Below are 16,146 nucleotides of genomic sequence, written 5' to 3'. Positions count from 1 at the left end.
TTTTCCCACTTCCCTTAACATATTGTTTATGATTTATGGGTTGGTGGTAGGGAGTGGAGGTGATTGCCGGACTAGTTTTAAGAACAGTTTTCTAGATATGACAGTAAACAGTAGCATTCTGCTTCATCACTTATACTTCTCCCAATCCATCCAGTAAATATCCATAATGTTCTGAAAACTCAGTATTTATTTCCTTTACATTTCTTTAGAGTTTAACTCTCCAATATTACATGTAAACTTTTAAAACTCAGGTATTGGCCAGGCATGGTGGCTGGCTCACGCCTGTAATCCCAGCACTTTGGAAGCCTGAGGCAGGTGGATCACAAGGTCAGGAGTTCGAGACCATTCTGGCCAACATGGCGAAACCCCATCTCTACTAAAAATACAAAAATTGGCTGGGCATGGTGGCAGGTGCCTGTAGTCCCATCTGTTTGGGAGGCTGAGGCAGGAGAATCGCTTGAACCCGGGAGGCAGAGGTTGGATTGAGTCGAGACCGTGCCATTGCACTCCAGCCTGGGTGACAGAACAAAACTCTGTCTCATAAATAAATAAAATTCAGGTAGTTCATTTAATGGATTTGGAACCCTTAACTACTTTTCACCTTCACGTGATTATTGCAACCAGCTTCATTTATAATTATATTAGAACTTTACCTTGAACCACCACAACATTCAATGAATAGCTTTTGTGACTAGAGTAGTTAGATAAAAAATAGACTTGGAATGAAGAAAATAGTAGTAGATTGAAGAGAAAAATAGACTCTGAGGACAGATAGACTAATGAACACTTTAAAATATCTGTTGTCTTAAATTCGTATACACATAACTGTGTGTATTTAGTAATTAAAATTGATTTAAGGAAGTGCTATCATTTTTCCTGTGGCTGCTAAATTCACCATTTTTATTGTTGCCAATAAACTTGATTCATTGTATGTATTGAAAAATAGTTTAGAAATAGACATTGTGAATACTGAGTAGTAGTACATTTGGATTTTGGTTTCTGTGTATATGTGTGCACGTGTGTGTAGACTTAATATATTGCAGTTAATGATTTAATAGTATTTAGGTAATGTCTTAAAAACACAACAAGAAATGCTTCCTTGTGGCAATAACTAGTATGTATAACAGAACTCAAGTCATATTTCATATTAATGAAATAGCATTGTGAGTTCTGAGAAGTAAACAAAGTTCTGAAATTTAAAATGTGTTTACTGATTTTAGCTCACAATATACTTTTGTAGGTATTTATATAGATACATGTGATGGAAATTAAATATATAACTTACTCTTTCTGACACTGTGTTATATAATTTAGTATTTAATTAACTTCTGATTAAATTTTATTTTAAAATATTAGTCATTCCTAAAGGAAGAATAATTTGGGATACTGGGTATTTGTTACACATTAAAAACTGGTTCAAATATATATATGTTTATATGACAGCCATAAAAAGTCAAATCCTAAGAGATCTTTGCTTTAGATCTTAAAGATATTCATTGTGGCTGGGTGCTGTGGCTCACACCTGTAATCCCAGCACTTTGGGAGGCCGAGGCGGGTGGATCATGAGGTCAGGAGTTCGAGACCAGCCTGGCCAACATAGTGAAACCCCGTCTCTACTAAAAATACAAAAATTAGCTGGGCGTGGTGGCGTGTGCCTGTAGTACCAGGTACTTGGAAGGCTGAGGCAGAAGAATCGCTTGAACCCGGGAGGCGGAGGTTGCAGTGAGCCAAGATGGTACCACTGCACTCCAGCCTGGTGACAGAGCGAAACTCCATCTCAAAAAAATATATATATATATTGATTGCACAAATATTTGAGTTATTCATTAGTAATTGAAGCCTTTTAATACATTCTTTGCTGTCTAGATTCCACTGTTCTCTCTCAATTCCATATTGTCTAATAAAGGACAATAAAATCTGACTTCCTTCAGTTTTGTGTGCTTTGCCACCTGCCCACTCAGACATCATAGGATATGTGCTGGAGGAGTGAGAGATGGTACTTAACAACGTGGACAGACATATAAATGTGAACTTACAAGGCAGACTTACTAAAACTTACAGAATTTGAACTGTTGGATTGGATATGCTTGAGTTATTATATCTAATATGAAATCTAGTAAATGAGCAATTTATAAAAGTACAATAGAATATGATATTTGTTTATAAGATAATGTTCTATGGTGTTTTTAAATGATATTTTATTCACTTTTAAGAGATTTTTAGTCAGCCTTCATTGAAGGTAGGGAATTAGGAATAAGGGATGTTAAAACAAATTACCAAAAGTGTTCAGTACAACTGATGATTCTACTTAGAAATATAAGTAGAGAAATTTTTGAAATAGTTTCAAAATATACTTGAATACATCCAAGTGTCTACTACTATTATTTTTTATAGGTGGTTTCAGACACCCTCACAGGTTTTCTACCATGCAGCAACTGAACATGGAGGAAAAGATGTATATCCAGGGCAGTGTCTTTGGGAAGGTTGTGAGCCTTTTCAGCGACAGCGATTTTCTTTTATTACCCACTTGCAGGTACACTTTTTAAATATTATTTGATCAGTAACTCATTTGCATTAAAGATTTTGATATGCATTCTGTTGCTTCCTCTTTCTCAATAAGGATAAGCACTGTTCAAAGGATGCCCTACTTGCAGGATTAAAACAAGATGAACCAGGACAAGCAGGAAGTCAGAAGTCTTCTACCAAGTAAGGAAAATGAGTTTACTTCCTACTGTACATACAAAAAGAAACTAGGCAAAACACAAGAACAATGAAATGCAACTTAGCATATTAGGAGACCAGAAACCTGGGTTCTAGTCCAGCTCTGCCACAAACCAGCAATGTGACCCTGTTCAAATTGCTTAGATTCTCTTGGCATCACTTTTCCGTTTGGCTGGACAATGTGGTCTGTAAGTTACCTTTGAGCTCTAACAGTGATTCTGTTTTGTAGACTAGTCAGTCATTGGAAGTAATGACAGATGGTATATGAGAAATACTTTGTAAACTAAAAGTACTGTGTATGGTTCTTTTTCCTGTAAGAGAGTAATCATCTATTTGATAATGGCAAAGAGATTTCATATCTTGCCATTATCAAATATATATACACATACACATATAAACATACATAACACTGGTTTACAGTTTAAAGATTGTTTTCAGGTTGTCTCATTTAATATTCAGCATTAGCTTAAAATAATTTAATATTCAGAATTAGTAAAAATGTATCAGAAATACCCCTGCTTTTCAAATGTGAAAAGAAATATTGAAAGTCATGCAGCCAGTTACAGTGTCAGAAACAGTGTTTCCTCATATATGATAAGTCAGCATCTCCATTGCTATCTCACCAGAGCACACGGATAATGATGCATTTTATCTGCTTGGCCAAAGAAATCTACAGTAGTTTGAATCATATTTTACATAAAATCATCTCTACAGTTCTTCCATTCTGTATATTTCATAAATAACAGAACTGTAGTGAAAGGATTGATTGAAATTATGAAATAATGATGAAATTTAAGTTATGTAAGTAATAGTTTGAAATGTGGTATTTAGCATAAATCCATGTTATCATACCGTGTTTTCCTGGATGACCAGTGTCAGTACATTCTTAGGTAGTATTATTACTTTACTCTTAGGTAACATTTGGAAATAATTTGTAGCAAAAATTGTAGACTTTTCTTCTTTGTTAAAATCTTCACATTATATTCAAAGATGAGAAGGCTGTAACTATGACGTTATGTTGAATTTGTCTTGATTGCATACTTACCCAGTACGGTAACTTTAAAGATGGAACATCTATTTGCTTTAAAATTGATAGATTGGAAAATAAAAGACTTGAAACTTCACCTTGATACTAAGAGCCCCTTTGCCTAAGCTGTCACAGAGCATAAACGTTAATGCTGGCCCATTGGACCTTTAGTCACCCTGTAAACACAATTTTTAAATAACCAGCTTAAAGAGATTGGCAGGATGGTCATAGTTGTCAGTCTGTCTGCAGTATCATGTTAACTCTCTCTCTCGCTCTCTCTGATCAATTTAGGCAGCCAGCTGTAGGGGGCACAAGCTCAACTCCTAGAGCACAGAAGGCCATTGTGAATCATCCCAGTGCTGCACTTATGGCTCTGAGGAGAGGATCAAGAAACCTTGTCTTTCGAGATTTTACAGTAAGCATGCCTTGAAACCCTTATCTGTAAAAGTCTGAGTCCTGTGTGATTTAGATCTTTATTCTTTCTTTTTTTCCTTTCTTTTTAAGGATGAAAAAGAGGGACCAATAACTAAACACATCCGACTAACAGCTGCCTTAATATTAAAAAATATTGGTAAATATTCAGAATGTGGTCGCAGGTGAGTAATATGTTTTCTGTAGCCAAAGTTAATTTAGTTTATTTTATTTTTACATGTAAGTTAATAAAATTAGATAACTGTATTTTCTTCATTGTTTTTCTCATCAGTTTTGCAAATACATCCAAAAGTTTATGCCTAGGTCAGGCCATGATGAGCTCTTAAAAGTCAAAAATAAATAGAAGTTAAAACAACCAAAAAATGGTCCTTTAAGTTGTTTTATTAAGTTAATTTGTCTTACTGGCCATAGAATTTAGAACAAAAAGTAGCTCTACTAAAGAGGAAACTTAGGAGTTTATTGGGGAAAACAAAGGAATTGATCATTTGAATCACGTGGAGTCCAAATGAAATTCAGTTTGACACTTGTCATTTTCATGTACCCATCAATGTCATAAATAATGTTAAGGTATATGTATAATACTCTGAAGTTTTAAACTTTCCAATGGACTTAAGCAAAAGAAAACCCAGGATTTTGTAGATGTACGGAAACCAGGAGGGATAACTCATTAATTCTTGAGAGAGCAAATATAGAATATTTTGTCGATACCTTGTCTTCCTTAGTTACTTTTCTGGAATTCCTCCTGCATCTTCAACTGACCACTCCTGGGCTGCCTCTCTGAGAAGCTGTCCTCAGATGCATCTTGTGTTCCTGATAGTCACTTTCTATCTCAGGCTCTCCCTTTCACATATTAGTTCCATCTCCTTAATGTATTTTGAATCCATGTTAGTTCTTCCCTACACCCCTATTTTACCTTGTTTTAGGTCTTTTATGATATTCTTTACAATGACCTTTAAACTGAATTTTCTAAGCATAAAAATAGTGGTATCAATTATAAAAAGAAAATGCATTTGACTATATTGTTTTAAGATTTCGCTAAGTGGAAGGTGAATAGCATTTAAAGCTAAAGTTGAAAAAGTTATCTGTAATGGCAAATGTTACTATATTTATTTAATCAAGTATAAATGAACAAGAAAATTTTTCACACTTGAGCCAAGTTTTTTTAGAAAAAAAAAGAAATGTAAAGGTTTAATAACCATACGAGAATTCTAGTATCTTCATGGTTTAGTTCATAACATTTCTTTTTACTTTTCTTACTTTATTTCCCTCCTAACCCCTTTTTTGTTTCATAGCCTACATTTCAGTGAAACTAAGCCACATGCAAGTTCCTAATCACACTGGGCTCTTTCAAGTCACACTTTGTACCTTTGTTCCAATGCTCATACTATTCTCCCTGCCTAGAATGCCCTCCTCCCTGCGTTGCCCACCTATTGAATATCTGCTTACCCTTCATAATTCAGCTCAGACATGAGTTTCTTTGTGTAGCCTTTCCTTTGCTCTATTCCCCTTCCCTACTGAGCTTGTTCTCCTCTATTTTTACAACATGTCTATCTTAAAACTTTTAATCTCATTGTTTTGAAAATGTTTTTTTATGCGGCTTTTTCCCTTACAGAACTATGTGCAGAGACTTCCTCTGATTAATCTTTGTAGCTTGAACACTTAGCACAGTGCCCAACACATTATAATCTCTACCTCCTATTCATCCTTTAAGATTCAACTCAGTGGTTACTGCTTCCTTTCCTGACATCTTCCTTACTACCTTAACCCTGACCTGGAGCACAGTACATATTCCCTACTGCCCCATGTGTTGCATGTTACCACCTTAGATGATGAGCTCTTTGAAGGTAGGGATTCAGTATTTTGATCTTTGTATCTTTAGTGCCTAGCATAGTGTTAGCAATATGATAGTCATTCAGTAAGTATTTGATTGATAGACAGGTGGTGGGAAATTCATTCTCCTAGAGTTCTGATCTGGAATTTGTGTGTGTTTTGTTGTTGTTGTGTTGTTTGTTTTATTTTGTTTGTTTTTTGAGACAGAGTCTCGCTCTATTGCCCAGGCTGGAGTGCAGTGGCACAATCTCGGCTGCCTGCAGCCTCTGCCTCTAGGTTTGAGCGATTCTCCTGCTTCAGCCTCTTGAGTACCTGGGACTACAGGCGCTCACCACCACACCCGGCTAATTTTTGTATTTTTAAGAGAGACAGAGTGTCACCATGTTGGCCAGACTGGTCTCAAACTTCTGACCTCAAGTGATCTACCCACCGCAGCCTCTCAAAGTGCTGGGATTACAGGTGTGAGCCACTGTGCCCGGCCTTTTTTTTTTTTTTTTGAGACAGAGTCTCGCTCTGTTGCCCAGGCTAGAGTGCAATGGCGTGGTCTCGGCTCACTGCAACTGCATCTCACAGTTTCAAGCGATTCTCCTGCCTCAGCCTCCTGAGTAGCTAGGATTACGGGCAACTGCCACCATGCCCAACTAATTTTTTTTTTTTTTTTGTATTTTCAGTAGAGACAGGGTTTCACCATGTTGGCCAGGCTGGTCTCGAACTCCTGACCTCAGGTGATCCACCCGCCTTGGCCTCCCAAAGTGCTGGGATTACAGGCATCAGCCACCATTCCCGGCCTGATCTAGAATTTGTGTAGAAAATTGGAATACTAGAAACAACTTTGTAATTTTTTTAAGGGCCTTTTCTTCACATTGAAATTGTACATTCTAGGCAAAGCTTCTTTGTCTAGAGCTAATAAAATGTTGAGCCAAAAGTTTTCATTTCACTGGTTTTGTTTTGTTGATTTTGTTGTTTTATTTATCTCTAAACCTTTCAAGTATTTTCTGGCATCTTCAGGTCCTATGACGTTAGAATAGTAGAGTCATATGAATTAAGACAATCCATTAAGTCTTTCTATTCACTCGCCCAATCCAGGTTGAAATCCCCAGTATAGAACTTCTGTTGAACATCTCCACTGATGGGGAGTTTTACCTAAGCAAGAATACTGATAGAAAATCTGGCAGAACCCACATGTGTGGAGAGAGTGTAGAAAATCAGGCAGCTACAAAAGATAATTCTCTCTTGATAGTTCTCTAGTGGAATAATGCGAGGCTAGACGTGGTGGCTCATGCCTGTAATCCCAGCACTTTGGGAGGCTGAGGCAGATAGATTGCTTGAGCCAGGCATTCGAGATCAGCCTGGGCAACATGACGAAACCCCATCTATACAAAAAATTTTAAAAATTAGCTGGATTTGGTGTTGTGCACCTGTGGTCCTAGCTACCAGGGAGGCTGAGGTGGGAGGATCACTTGAGCCCAGGAAGCAGAGGTTGCATTGAGTCGTGCTCACACCACTGCATTTCAGCCTGGGTGACAGGGTGAAACTCTGTCTCAAGAACAAAAAGAAGTAATATAGAGTGTGATCTTTTAAACTAAAGAAAAAATGGCCAGGCTCGGTGGCTTACTATAATCCCAGCATTTTGGGAGGCCGAGGCAGGTGGATTACAAGGTCAGGAGTTCAAAACCAGCCTGGCCAACATGGTGAAACTCTGTCCCTATTAAAAAATACAAAAATTAGCTGGGCATAGTGGCATGTGCCTGTAATCCCAGCTACTCGAGAGGCTGAGGCAGGAGAATTGCCTGAACCTGGGAGGCCTCCAAGGTTGCAGTGAGCTTAGATCGTGCCACTACACTCCAGCCTGGGCAACAGCCTGGGCAACAGCCTGGGCAACTCCATCTCAAAAAAAAGAAAAAGCAAGTAAGATATATGGAAATTTACCCTCATTCTTATCGTAGAATATCTTGAACAGTATAAAAATATCAGCAGTTTTTTATTTGAAATTCAGAATCTAATAATTTGAATAGTATAAAATGTTTAATGCATCTCATCTCCATTCTGATCAAGCTTGAGCTCTGGAAAAGTGCAATATATTTGCCTTCTTTTGATATATGTATATTTAATGTGTAATGCAAGGGTCTTATTTAAAAATCAAATAGTATGTTTCTCTAATGAACAACACAAAAAGGAAATTAAGAAAATAATTCCATTTATCTATTTATTTGTTTGTTTATTGAGACAGAGTTTTGCTCTTGTCACCCAGGTTGGAGTGCAGTGGCATGATCTTGATTCACTGCCACTTCCACCTCCCAGGTTCAAGCGATTCTCCTGCCTCAGCTTCCTGACTAGCTAGGATTACAGGCACCCACAACCACACCCGGCTAATTTTTGTATTTTTAGTAGAGATGGAGTTTCACCATGTTGCCCAGGCTGGTCTTGAACTCCTGATCTCCAGTGACCCAACTGCATTGGCCTCCTAAAGTGCTGGGATTACAGGTGTGAGCCACCGCACCTGGCCAGTAATTCCATTTGCAACAGCATCAAAAAGAGTAAAATACTTAGGAATTGTCTTAACCAAAGAGGGAGAAGATTGGTACACTGAAAACTACAAAAGATTACTGAAAGAAATTAAACAATATATAAACAACTGGAAAGATTTCTCATATTCATGAATTGGAAGACTTAATTTAAGTGAGATGTTAGTACTTCCAAAGCATTCTACAGATTCATTGCAACCTGTCAGCATCCCAGTGATTTTTTAAAAAATAGAAAAATCCAGTTATGTGTGAGTGACACAAGGTGAGGGTTGTAGATGCAGTTTCCTGTTTTCATCATATAGACAGGGCAGCTCTGCTGCAGAGATGGTCAATGTACCTAAAACCCAAAGAACCTTGTGTAAGAAGTGTGGCAAGCATCAACCTTACAAAAGTGACACCGTATGAGAAGGGCAAGGATTCCCTGTATGCCCAGGGAAAGAGGCCCTATGATTGGAAGCAGAGTGGCTGTTTTGGGCAGACAAAGCCAGTTTTCCAAAAGAAGGCTGATGTGGTTTGGCTCTGTCCCCACCTAAATCTCATCTTGAATTCCCACATGTGGTGGGAGGGACGTGGCAGGAAGTAATTGAATCATGGGGGCAGGTCTTTCCTATGCTATTCTCATTATTGTGAATAAGTCTCACGAGATCCGATGGCTTTAAAAAGGGGAGTTTGCCTGCAAAAGCTCCCATCTGCCACCATGTGAGACGTACTTTTCACTTTCCGCCTTGATTGTGAGGCCTCCCCAGCCATATGGAACTATAAGTCCAATAAACCTCTTTCTTTTGTAAATTGCCCAGTCTTGGGTATGTCTTTATCAGCAGCGTGTAAACAGACTAATACAAAGGCTAAAACCACGATTATGCTAAGGCTGGAATGTGTTGAGCCTAATAGCAGATCAAGAGGATGCTGTCCATTAAGAAACGCAAGCATTTTGAACTGAGAAGAGATAAAGAAGAGAAAGGGCCAAATGATCCAGTTCTAAATTTTGGGATATTTTTCTTTTGATTTTGAAGAGAAAACGTTGAAGCTATAGAAAAATTATAGGAAAATAAATACGGTGATAATCTTACTCAAAAAAAGAAAAATTCGTTCTAGAATTCATACATAATCTCAAGAGACCCTGAATAGCAGAAATAATCTTGAGAAAGAACAGTGTTGCAGGACTCCCACTTCTGATTTACTACAAAGCTAACATAATCAAAACAGCGTGGTACTGGCATAAAGACAGCCATAGAGACCAATGGAATAGAAGAGAGGGCCCAAAAGTAAGCCCTCACATATTTGGTCAAATGATTTTCCATAAGTGTGCCAATTCTTCATTCAATGAGGAAAAGACAGTCTTTTCAACAAATGGCATTTGAACAACTGGATATATACATCAAAAAAGTTGGATACATAACCTGTACCATATATAAAACCTAAATATAAGAGCTAAAACTATAAAACTCTTAGAAGAAAACATAGGGCAAAAGCTTTATAATATTGGATTTGGCAGTGATTTCTTGGGATATGACACCAAAGACACAGGCAATAAAAGGAAAACCAGACAAACTAGACTTCATCAGAATTTAAAACTTGTACATCAAAGGACACTATCAACAGAATAAAAAGGCAACCCATAGAATTAGACAAAATAATTGCAAGTCACCTGTCTGAGAAGAAACTAATATCCAGAATATATGGAGAATGCCTAGCTGCTGTGGAAAACAGTAAGGCAGTTCCTTAAAAAAACAAACAGGCTCAAGCCTGTAATCCCAGCACTTTGGGAGACCGAGACGGGCGGATCACGAGTTCAGGAGATCGAGACCATCCTGGCTAACACGGTGAAACCCCGTCTCTACTAAAATACAAAAAAAATTAGCCGGGCGAGGTGGCGGGCGCCTCTACTACCAGCTACTCGGGAGGCTGAGGCAGGAGAATGGCGTGAACCCGGGAGGCGGGGCTTGCAGTGAGCTGAGATCCGGCCACTGCACTCCAGCCTGGGCAACACAGCCAGACTCCATCTCAAAAAAAAAAAAAAACAGAATTATCTGTTTCATTCAGCAGTCCCACCCTGAGTATATTCACAAATGAATTGAAGGCAGGGAATTGAACAGATATATATACACCAATATTCATGGCTATTATTTACAACAGCCAAAAATTGGTATGGAGGCAACCTAAGTGTCTATCGATGATTGACAAAATGTGGCATGTATATACAATGGGATATTATTCAGTATCACAAAGGAAAAAACTTTTAATTTGCATATAGTAAAGTTCACCCTTTTTAGTGTACAGTTCTGTGAGTTTTGAGTTTTTTTTAATCTTTGAGACGGGGTCTCACTTTGTTGCCCAGGCTGGAGTGTAGTGGTGCGATCATGGCTCACTGCAGTCTTGACCTCTCCAGGCTCAGGTGATCCTCCTACCTCAGTTTTTGTATTTTTACTAGAGATGAGGTCTCACCATGTTGCCCAGGCTTGTCTTGAACTGCTGGGCTCAAGCAATCCACCTGCCTCTGCCCCCCAAAGTGCTAGGATCACAGGCTTGAGCTACTGAGCCCGGCCTACAAAGGAAAAAAATTCTGTGACATATGCTACATATGAATAAACTTTGAGGACATCATGCTAAGTGAAATTAGCATGACACAAAAGGACAAATACATGGTATGATTTCACTTACGAGATACCTAGAAGAGTCAAATGCATAGAGACAGAAAGTAGAACAGTGGTTACCAGGGGCTGGGGGGAGTTCAGGAATGGAGAGTTACTGTTAAGTGGGTAGAGAGTTCCATTATGAGATGATGAAAAAGTTGTGGAGATGGATAGTGGTGATGGTTGTGCAACAGTATGAATGTACTTAATGCCTCTGAGGTGGTTAAAATAGTACGTTTTATGTTATATATGTTTTACCACAATGGAAAAAAACTAAAACACAACAAAGGAAGGATTTGGGAAAATTGGAAGTGACTGCTAATGGGTATTGGGTTTCTTTTAAAGATGATGAAAATATTCTAGAATTGATTGTGGTGACGGTTGCACAATTCCCTGCATATACTAAAAACGAGTGAATTTTTGTTTAAATGGGTGGATTGAGCCAGACGCGGTGGCTCACGCCTGTAATCCCAGCACTTTGGGAGGCCGAGGCGGGTGGATTATCTGAGGTCAGGAGTTTGAGATCAGCCTGGCCAACATAGCAAAACCCCACCTCTGCTAAAAAATACAAAAATTAGCTGGGCGTGGTGGCGCACGCCTGTAATTCCAGCCACTCAGGCTGAGGCAGGAGAATCCCTTGAACCCAGGAGGCAGATGTTGCCGTGAGCTGAGATCGTGCCACTGTACTCCAGCCTGTGTGACAGAGCAAGATTGCATCTCAAATAAATAAATAGATTGTATAGTGTGTGAATTATACATCAATGAAGGTGTTAGAAAAAATAAATTTTAAAAAATCAAGGCAGGGCGTGGTGGCTCACGCCTGTAATCCCAGTACTTTAGGAGGCTGAGGCAGTTGAATCACGAGGTCAAGATATTGAGATCATCCTGGCCAACGTGGTGAAACCCCATCTCTACTAAAAATACAAAAATTAGCTGGGCCTGGTGGCACATGCCTGTAGTCCCAGCTACTCAGGAGGCTGAGGCAGGAGAATCACTTGAACCTGGAAGGCAGAGGTTGCAGTGAGCCAAGATCACGCCACTGCACTCCAGCCTGGCAACAGAGCAAGACTCTGTCTCAAAAAAAAAAAAAAAAAAAGAAGTAGTAAGTGCTATAAAAGTTATAACCAGGCTGGGCGCAGTGGCTCACGCCTGTAATCCCAGCACTTTGGGAGGCCAAGGCAGGCTGTTCATGAGGTCAGGAGATCGAGACCATCCTGGATAACATGGTGAAACCCCGTCTCTACTAAAAATACAAAAAATTAGCTGAGCGTGGTGGCAAGTGCCTGTAGTCCCAGCTACTCAGGAGGCTGAGCAGGAGAATGGCGTGAACCTGGGAGACGGAGCTTGCAGTGAACCGAGATCCCACCACTGCACTCCAGCCTGGGCGACAGAGCATGACTCCATCTCAAAAAAAAAAAAAAAAAAGTGTATATATATATGTATATATATAAAACCAAATAGTTCCCTACTTTATAAAACCAAATAGTTCCCTACTTTGCCCCCACTACCCACCTCCAAGGGGGGATCCTGCAACAATTTGAGTTAAAGCAATTGCTTTCATATTTCAAAAGAATATGTCTGTGTTACTATTTCTTAACTTACCTAAATTTATACATTTATTGACTTCCCTTTTAAGAAATTGGATAGTCTTAAACCTCTCTTCTTCCCACTTTCCTTTTTCCTCATCATATTATTGTTCCATCACAGTCGTTGATTAAATCTTAAATCAGATGTTATTGTTGGATTGTTTGATGTTGAGCCAAGTGTTATACTATTATGTTTTTCTTTCTCTTTTTTATTTTTATTTTTTGAGACAGAGTCTCGCTCTGTCACCCAGGCTGGAGTGCTGTGGCACGATCTCAGCTCATTGCAACCTCTGCCTCCCAGGTTCAGGTGATTCTCCTGCCTCACCCTCCTGAGTAGCTGGGACTACAGATGCCCACTACCATGCCTGGCTAATTTTTTTATTTCTAGTAGAGATGGGGTTTCACCGTGTTGGCCAGGCTGGTCTTAAATTCCTGACCTCAAGTGATCCACCCACCTTGGCCTCCCAATGTGCTGGGCTTACAGGCGTGAGCCACCACACCCAGCCTTTTTGTCTCTTTGTATTACTCCTATAAAAAGCATGAGTGCCATGCCTTTTGCTTGGCTTTTTATGGGCCTAGTATGATTTTACCATGTATTTTAATCAATATCTTTCAAGCATATCAATAAGCTGTCCACACACAGTTGTTAAACTTCTATCAGATTTTCATTTTTAGAATTTTTTTTTCCTTGCAAACTGCCCTTCCGCAGTCTAGACAGGTTGCTCTCTGGACCTGGTACACAGCTCTTCTCAGGAATTGTCTCCATGTTGAATCCCTTTTCGTTGAAACCCATTTATTTTCTTTTCTTGTTTTACTGTCTTCATGTAAAAGCATATCCTTTCAATAATTTAAGACACTCCATGCCTAAAAATGTCTGTAGTCTACCCTTACTCTTGATAGTTGTTGGCTGTACATCACGTTCTAGATTGAAAAGTCATTTTTCTTTAAAAATCTGAGGATATTGCTCTGGTATATTCTAGCACCAGCTTTGCTGTTGAGAAGACTAGTGATATTCTGGTTCCCATTTCTTTGTATGTGATCTGTTTTCCTCCCTCTAGAAACTGTTGTGGTCTCTTTATTTCTGAATATTCTAAGGTTTCATGATGATGATGTGTCTTCAGGGGGTGTTTTGTTGTTTTAATTGAAGTTATTATTTCGTTTTGGTGGGTCCTTTCAGTCTGGATATTTATATCCTTCAGTAATGGGAACTTTTCTGGTATGTTTCTTTTTCTTTTTTCTTTTTTAGCTTTCTGTTTTCTCTCTGTTTAATCTATTTTTTGGAAATTTCCTTAATTATTTTATTTTGTTTTGTTTTATTTTATTTTTGAGACAGAGTCTCCCTCTGTAGCCCAAGTTGGAGTGCAGTGGCGCGATCTTGGCTCACTGCAAAAAATAACCTGTGAATATAGAAGTTGAGAGAATATCATTTTATAGAAAAACAAAATAGGCATATTTTGTTTTGTATCAAAACAAAGTGAGTGCTTAATTTTTTAAAACCTCACAAAATTAAACATTTATATCAAAAAGGAAATTATTAGTTACTTTTAAATCATCCTAGTGATTTCAGTTTATTCTTTCTAGTTTTATCCATGCAATATTCAAATAAAAGAATGCTTTTTAACATGTAACTATCACTTTGAAAAATATGATTTTGTTAACTTTTTGAAACTGAAGTCTTTTTTCTTCCTTCAAATTTTCTTGATTGTGGGGAAAAACTGATTGTACTTTGTAAAGTTATTTTTATTTTGTAATTTTTTTTTTTTTTTTTTTTTGAGATGGAGTCTCAATCTATTGCCCACGCTGGAGTGCAGTGATGCAGTCTTGGTCACTGCAACCTCTGCCTCTCGGGTTCAAGCGATTCTCCTGCCCTGGCCTCCCAAGTAGCTGGGATTTACAGGCTCCTGCCACCACACCCAGCTAATTTTTTGTATTTTTAGTAGAGACAGGGTTTCACGATGTTGGCCAGGCTGGTCTCGAACTCCTGACCTCGTGATCCGCCTGCCTCAGTCTCCCAAAGTGTTTTGTAAATTTTTAAATCAATTTTTGTACAACTAATTTTTCTTTTCCAGAAAGATCTTAGAAATTTCATACTTTATTTTAAAAGTTGTTAAATAAAATTTTAAAGAAAATCATAAAGATTATATAAAACAGAAGTGAAAAGTTTAATGAATTATCACAAAGTGAACCACTCATGTAACTATCTGTCCAAGTTAAGAAATAGAGCAACATCAGTTGAAATCTTTCATTTTCCCTCCAGTCTTTACTCCATCCTCCTCTCTGTAAGGGACCACTATCCTGATCTGTGACACCAGAGGGTTCGTTTTGTCTGATTTTGAACTTTCTATAAGTGAAATCATACAATATTATTTTCAGCATTATATTTTTGAGATTGATTCATAGTATTTTATTCATATTATTGTATTTTTTTTCTTTACTTTCGATGGGCAAATGGGTTATTTCCAGTTTGGGGCTGTTAAGAGTAATGCTGCTATGAACATTCTAAACCATATTTTTTTTGGCCATATATGGACATATTTCTGTTGAGTGTTTTCGAAGGATTGGTGACTCATAAGATGTTAAAACTTTACTACATGATGCCAACCAATTCCAAAATGATTTTATCAGTTGACACTCTATAGAAATGTATGAGAGTCTCAGTTGCTGCATGTACTTGCCAACATTTGGTATTGTGATTAAAATATTTAATTTTATCCACTCTTTTGGGTATGTGATGGTATGTATATATGAAAACTACATAAAACTGAAATGGCCCCAAAAAACATGAAAAGATGCCCAACTCTTTATTATTCAGTCTCATTTTTTACTCTTGTTTTATTTCTTTTCCTTTGCTTTACTACAGTAAAAGTGACTCCAGTCCCTACATTAAATTTTGATTTTGAATTTTTGCATCTTTTTCCGTAAACTTCTTTTCTATAATGTTTTTTAATTCAAAATGTATGTGTCTTCATCTTCTCCTTTTTTCTCCTATAGTTTCTTTTATTCAGAGGTATTTTAATGAAGGCACCAAGGTTCTTGGTAATCTCATGCCGGCTGATTTTTTTTAACATTTAATATAAAATTTTTCACACATAGGCAAATTCGAACTAAGTTTGCAATGAAATTTTATATACCTGCCACCTAGCTATTACCATGACTATTTTAGTATACTTGCTTTATCACATATCTGTCCATTTATCCATCCCTCAGTTCTGGCTGATTTTTACCATTTTTCTCAGCCCCCAGCATCACTTTTTTTGCTAGATGATGCTCACTTTTATAATCTCTTATTATATAGATAGCCACATAAATGGTGTGATCTTTTGGGTAGAAAATATAAGGTTTATAAATTTTTAGAAAACAGCTTTTATGGGTAATGGGGCATTCAGGATATA

At 37.9% G+C, this 16,146-nt stretch overlaps 1 protein-coding gene across 1 annotated transcript in view; it reads left to right on the top strand.

Moving 5' to 3' along the window:
* The window catches only part of ARID2 (AT rich interactive domain 2 (ARID, RFX-like)), a 187,834-nt gene that overhangs the window by 167,849 nt on the left and 3,839 nt on the right, over positions 1-16,146 (top strand). The window contains exons 17-20 of the mRNA XM_011987553.1: positions 2,395-2,533; positions 2,621-2,706; positions 4,040-4,163; positions 4,253-4,344. Of these exons, the coding sequence (XP_011842943.1) occupies positions 2,395-2,533; positions 2,621-2,706; positions 4,040-4,163; positions 4,253-4,344 (441 nt within the window). The remainder of the gene's footprint in view (positions 1-2,394; positions 2,534-2,620; positions 2,707-4,039; positions 4,164-4,252; positions 4,345-16,146) is intronic.

This window comes from Mandrillus leucophaeus, unplaced genomic scaffold, assembly GCF_000951045.1.
Source record: "Mandrillus leucophaeus isolate KB7577 unplaced genomic scaffold, Mleu.le_1.0 Scaffold1089, whole genome shotgun sequence".
Lineage (NCBI taxonomy): Eukaryota > Metazoa > Chordata > Mammalia > Primates > Cercopithecidae > Mandrillus > Mandrillus leucophaeus.
This window is presented reverse-complemented; position numbering and strand designations above follow the sequence as displayed.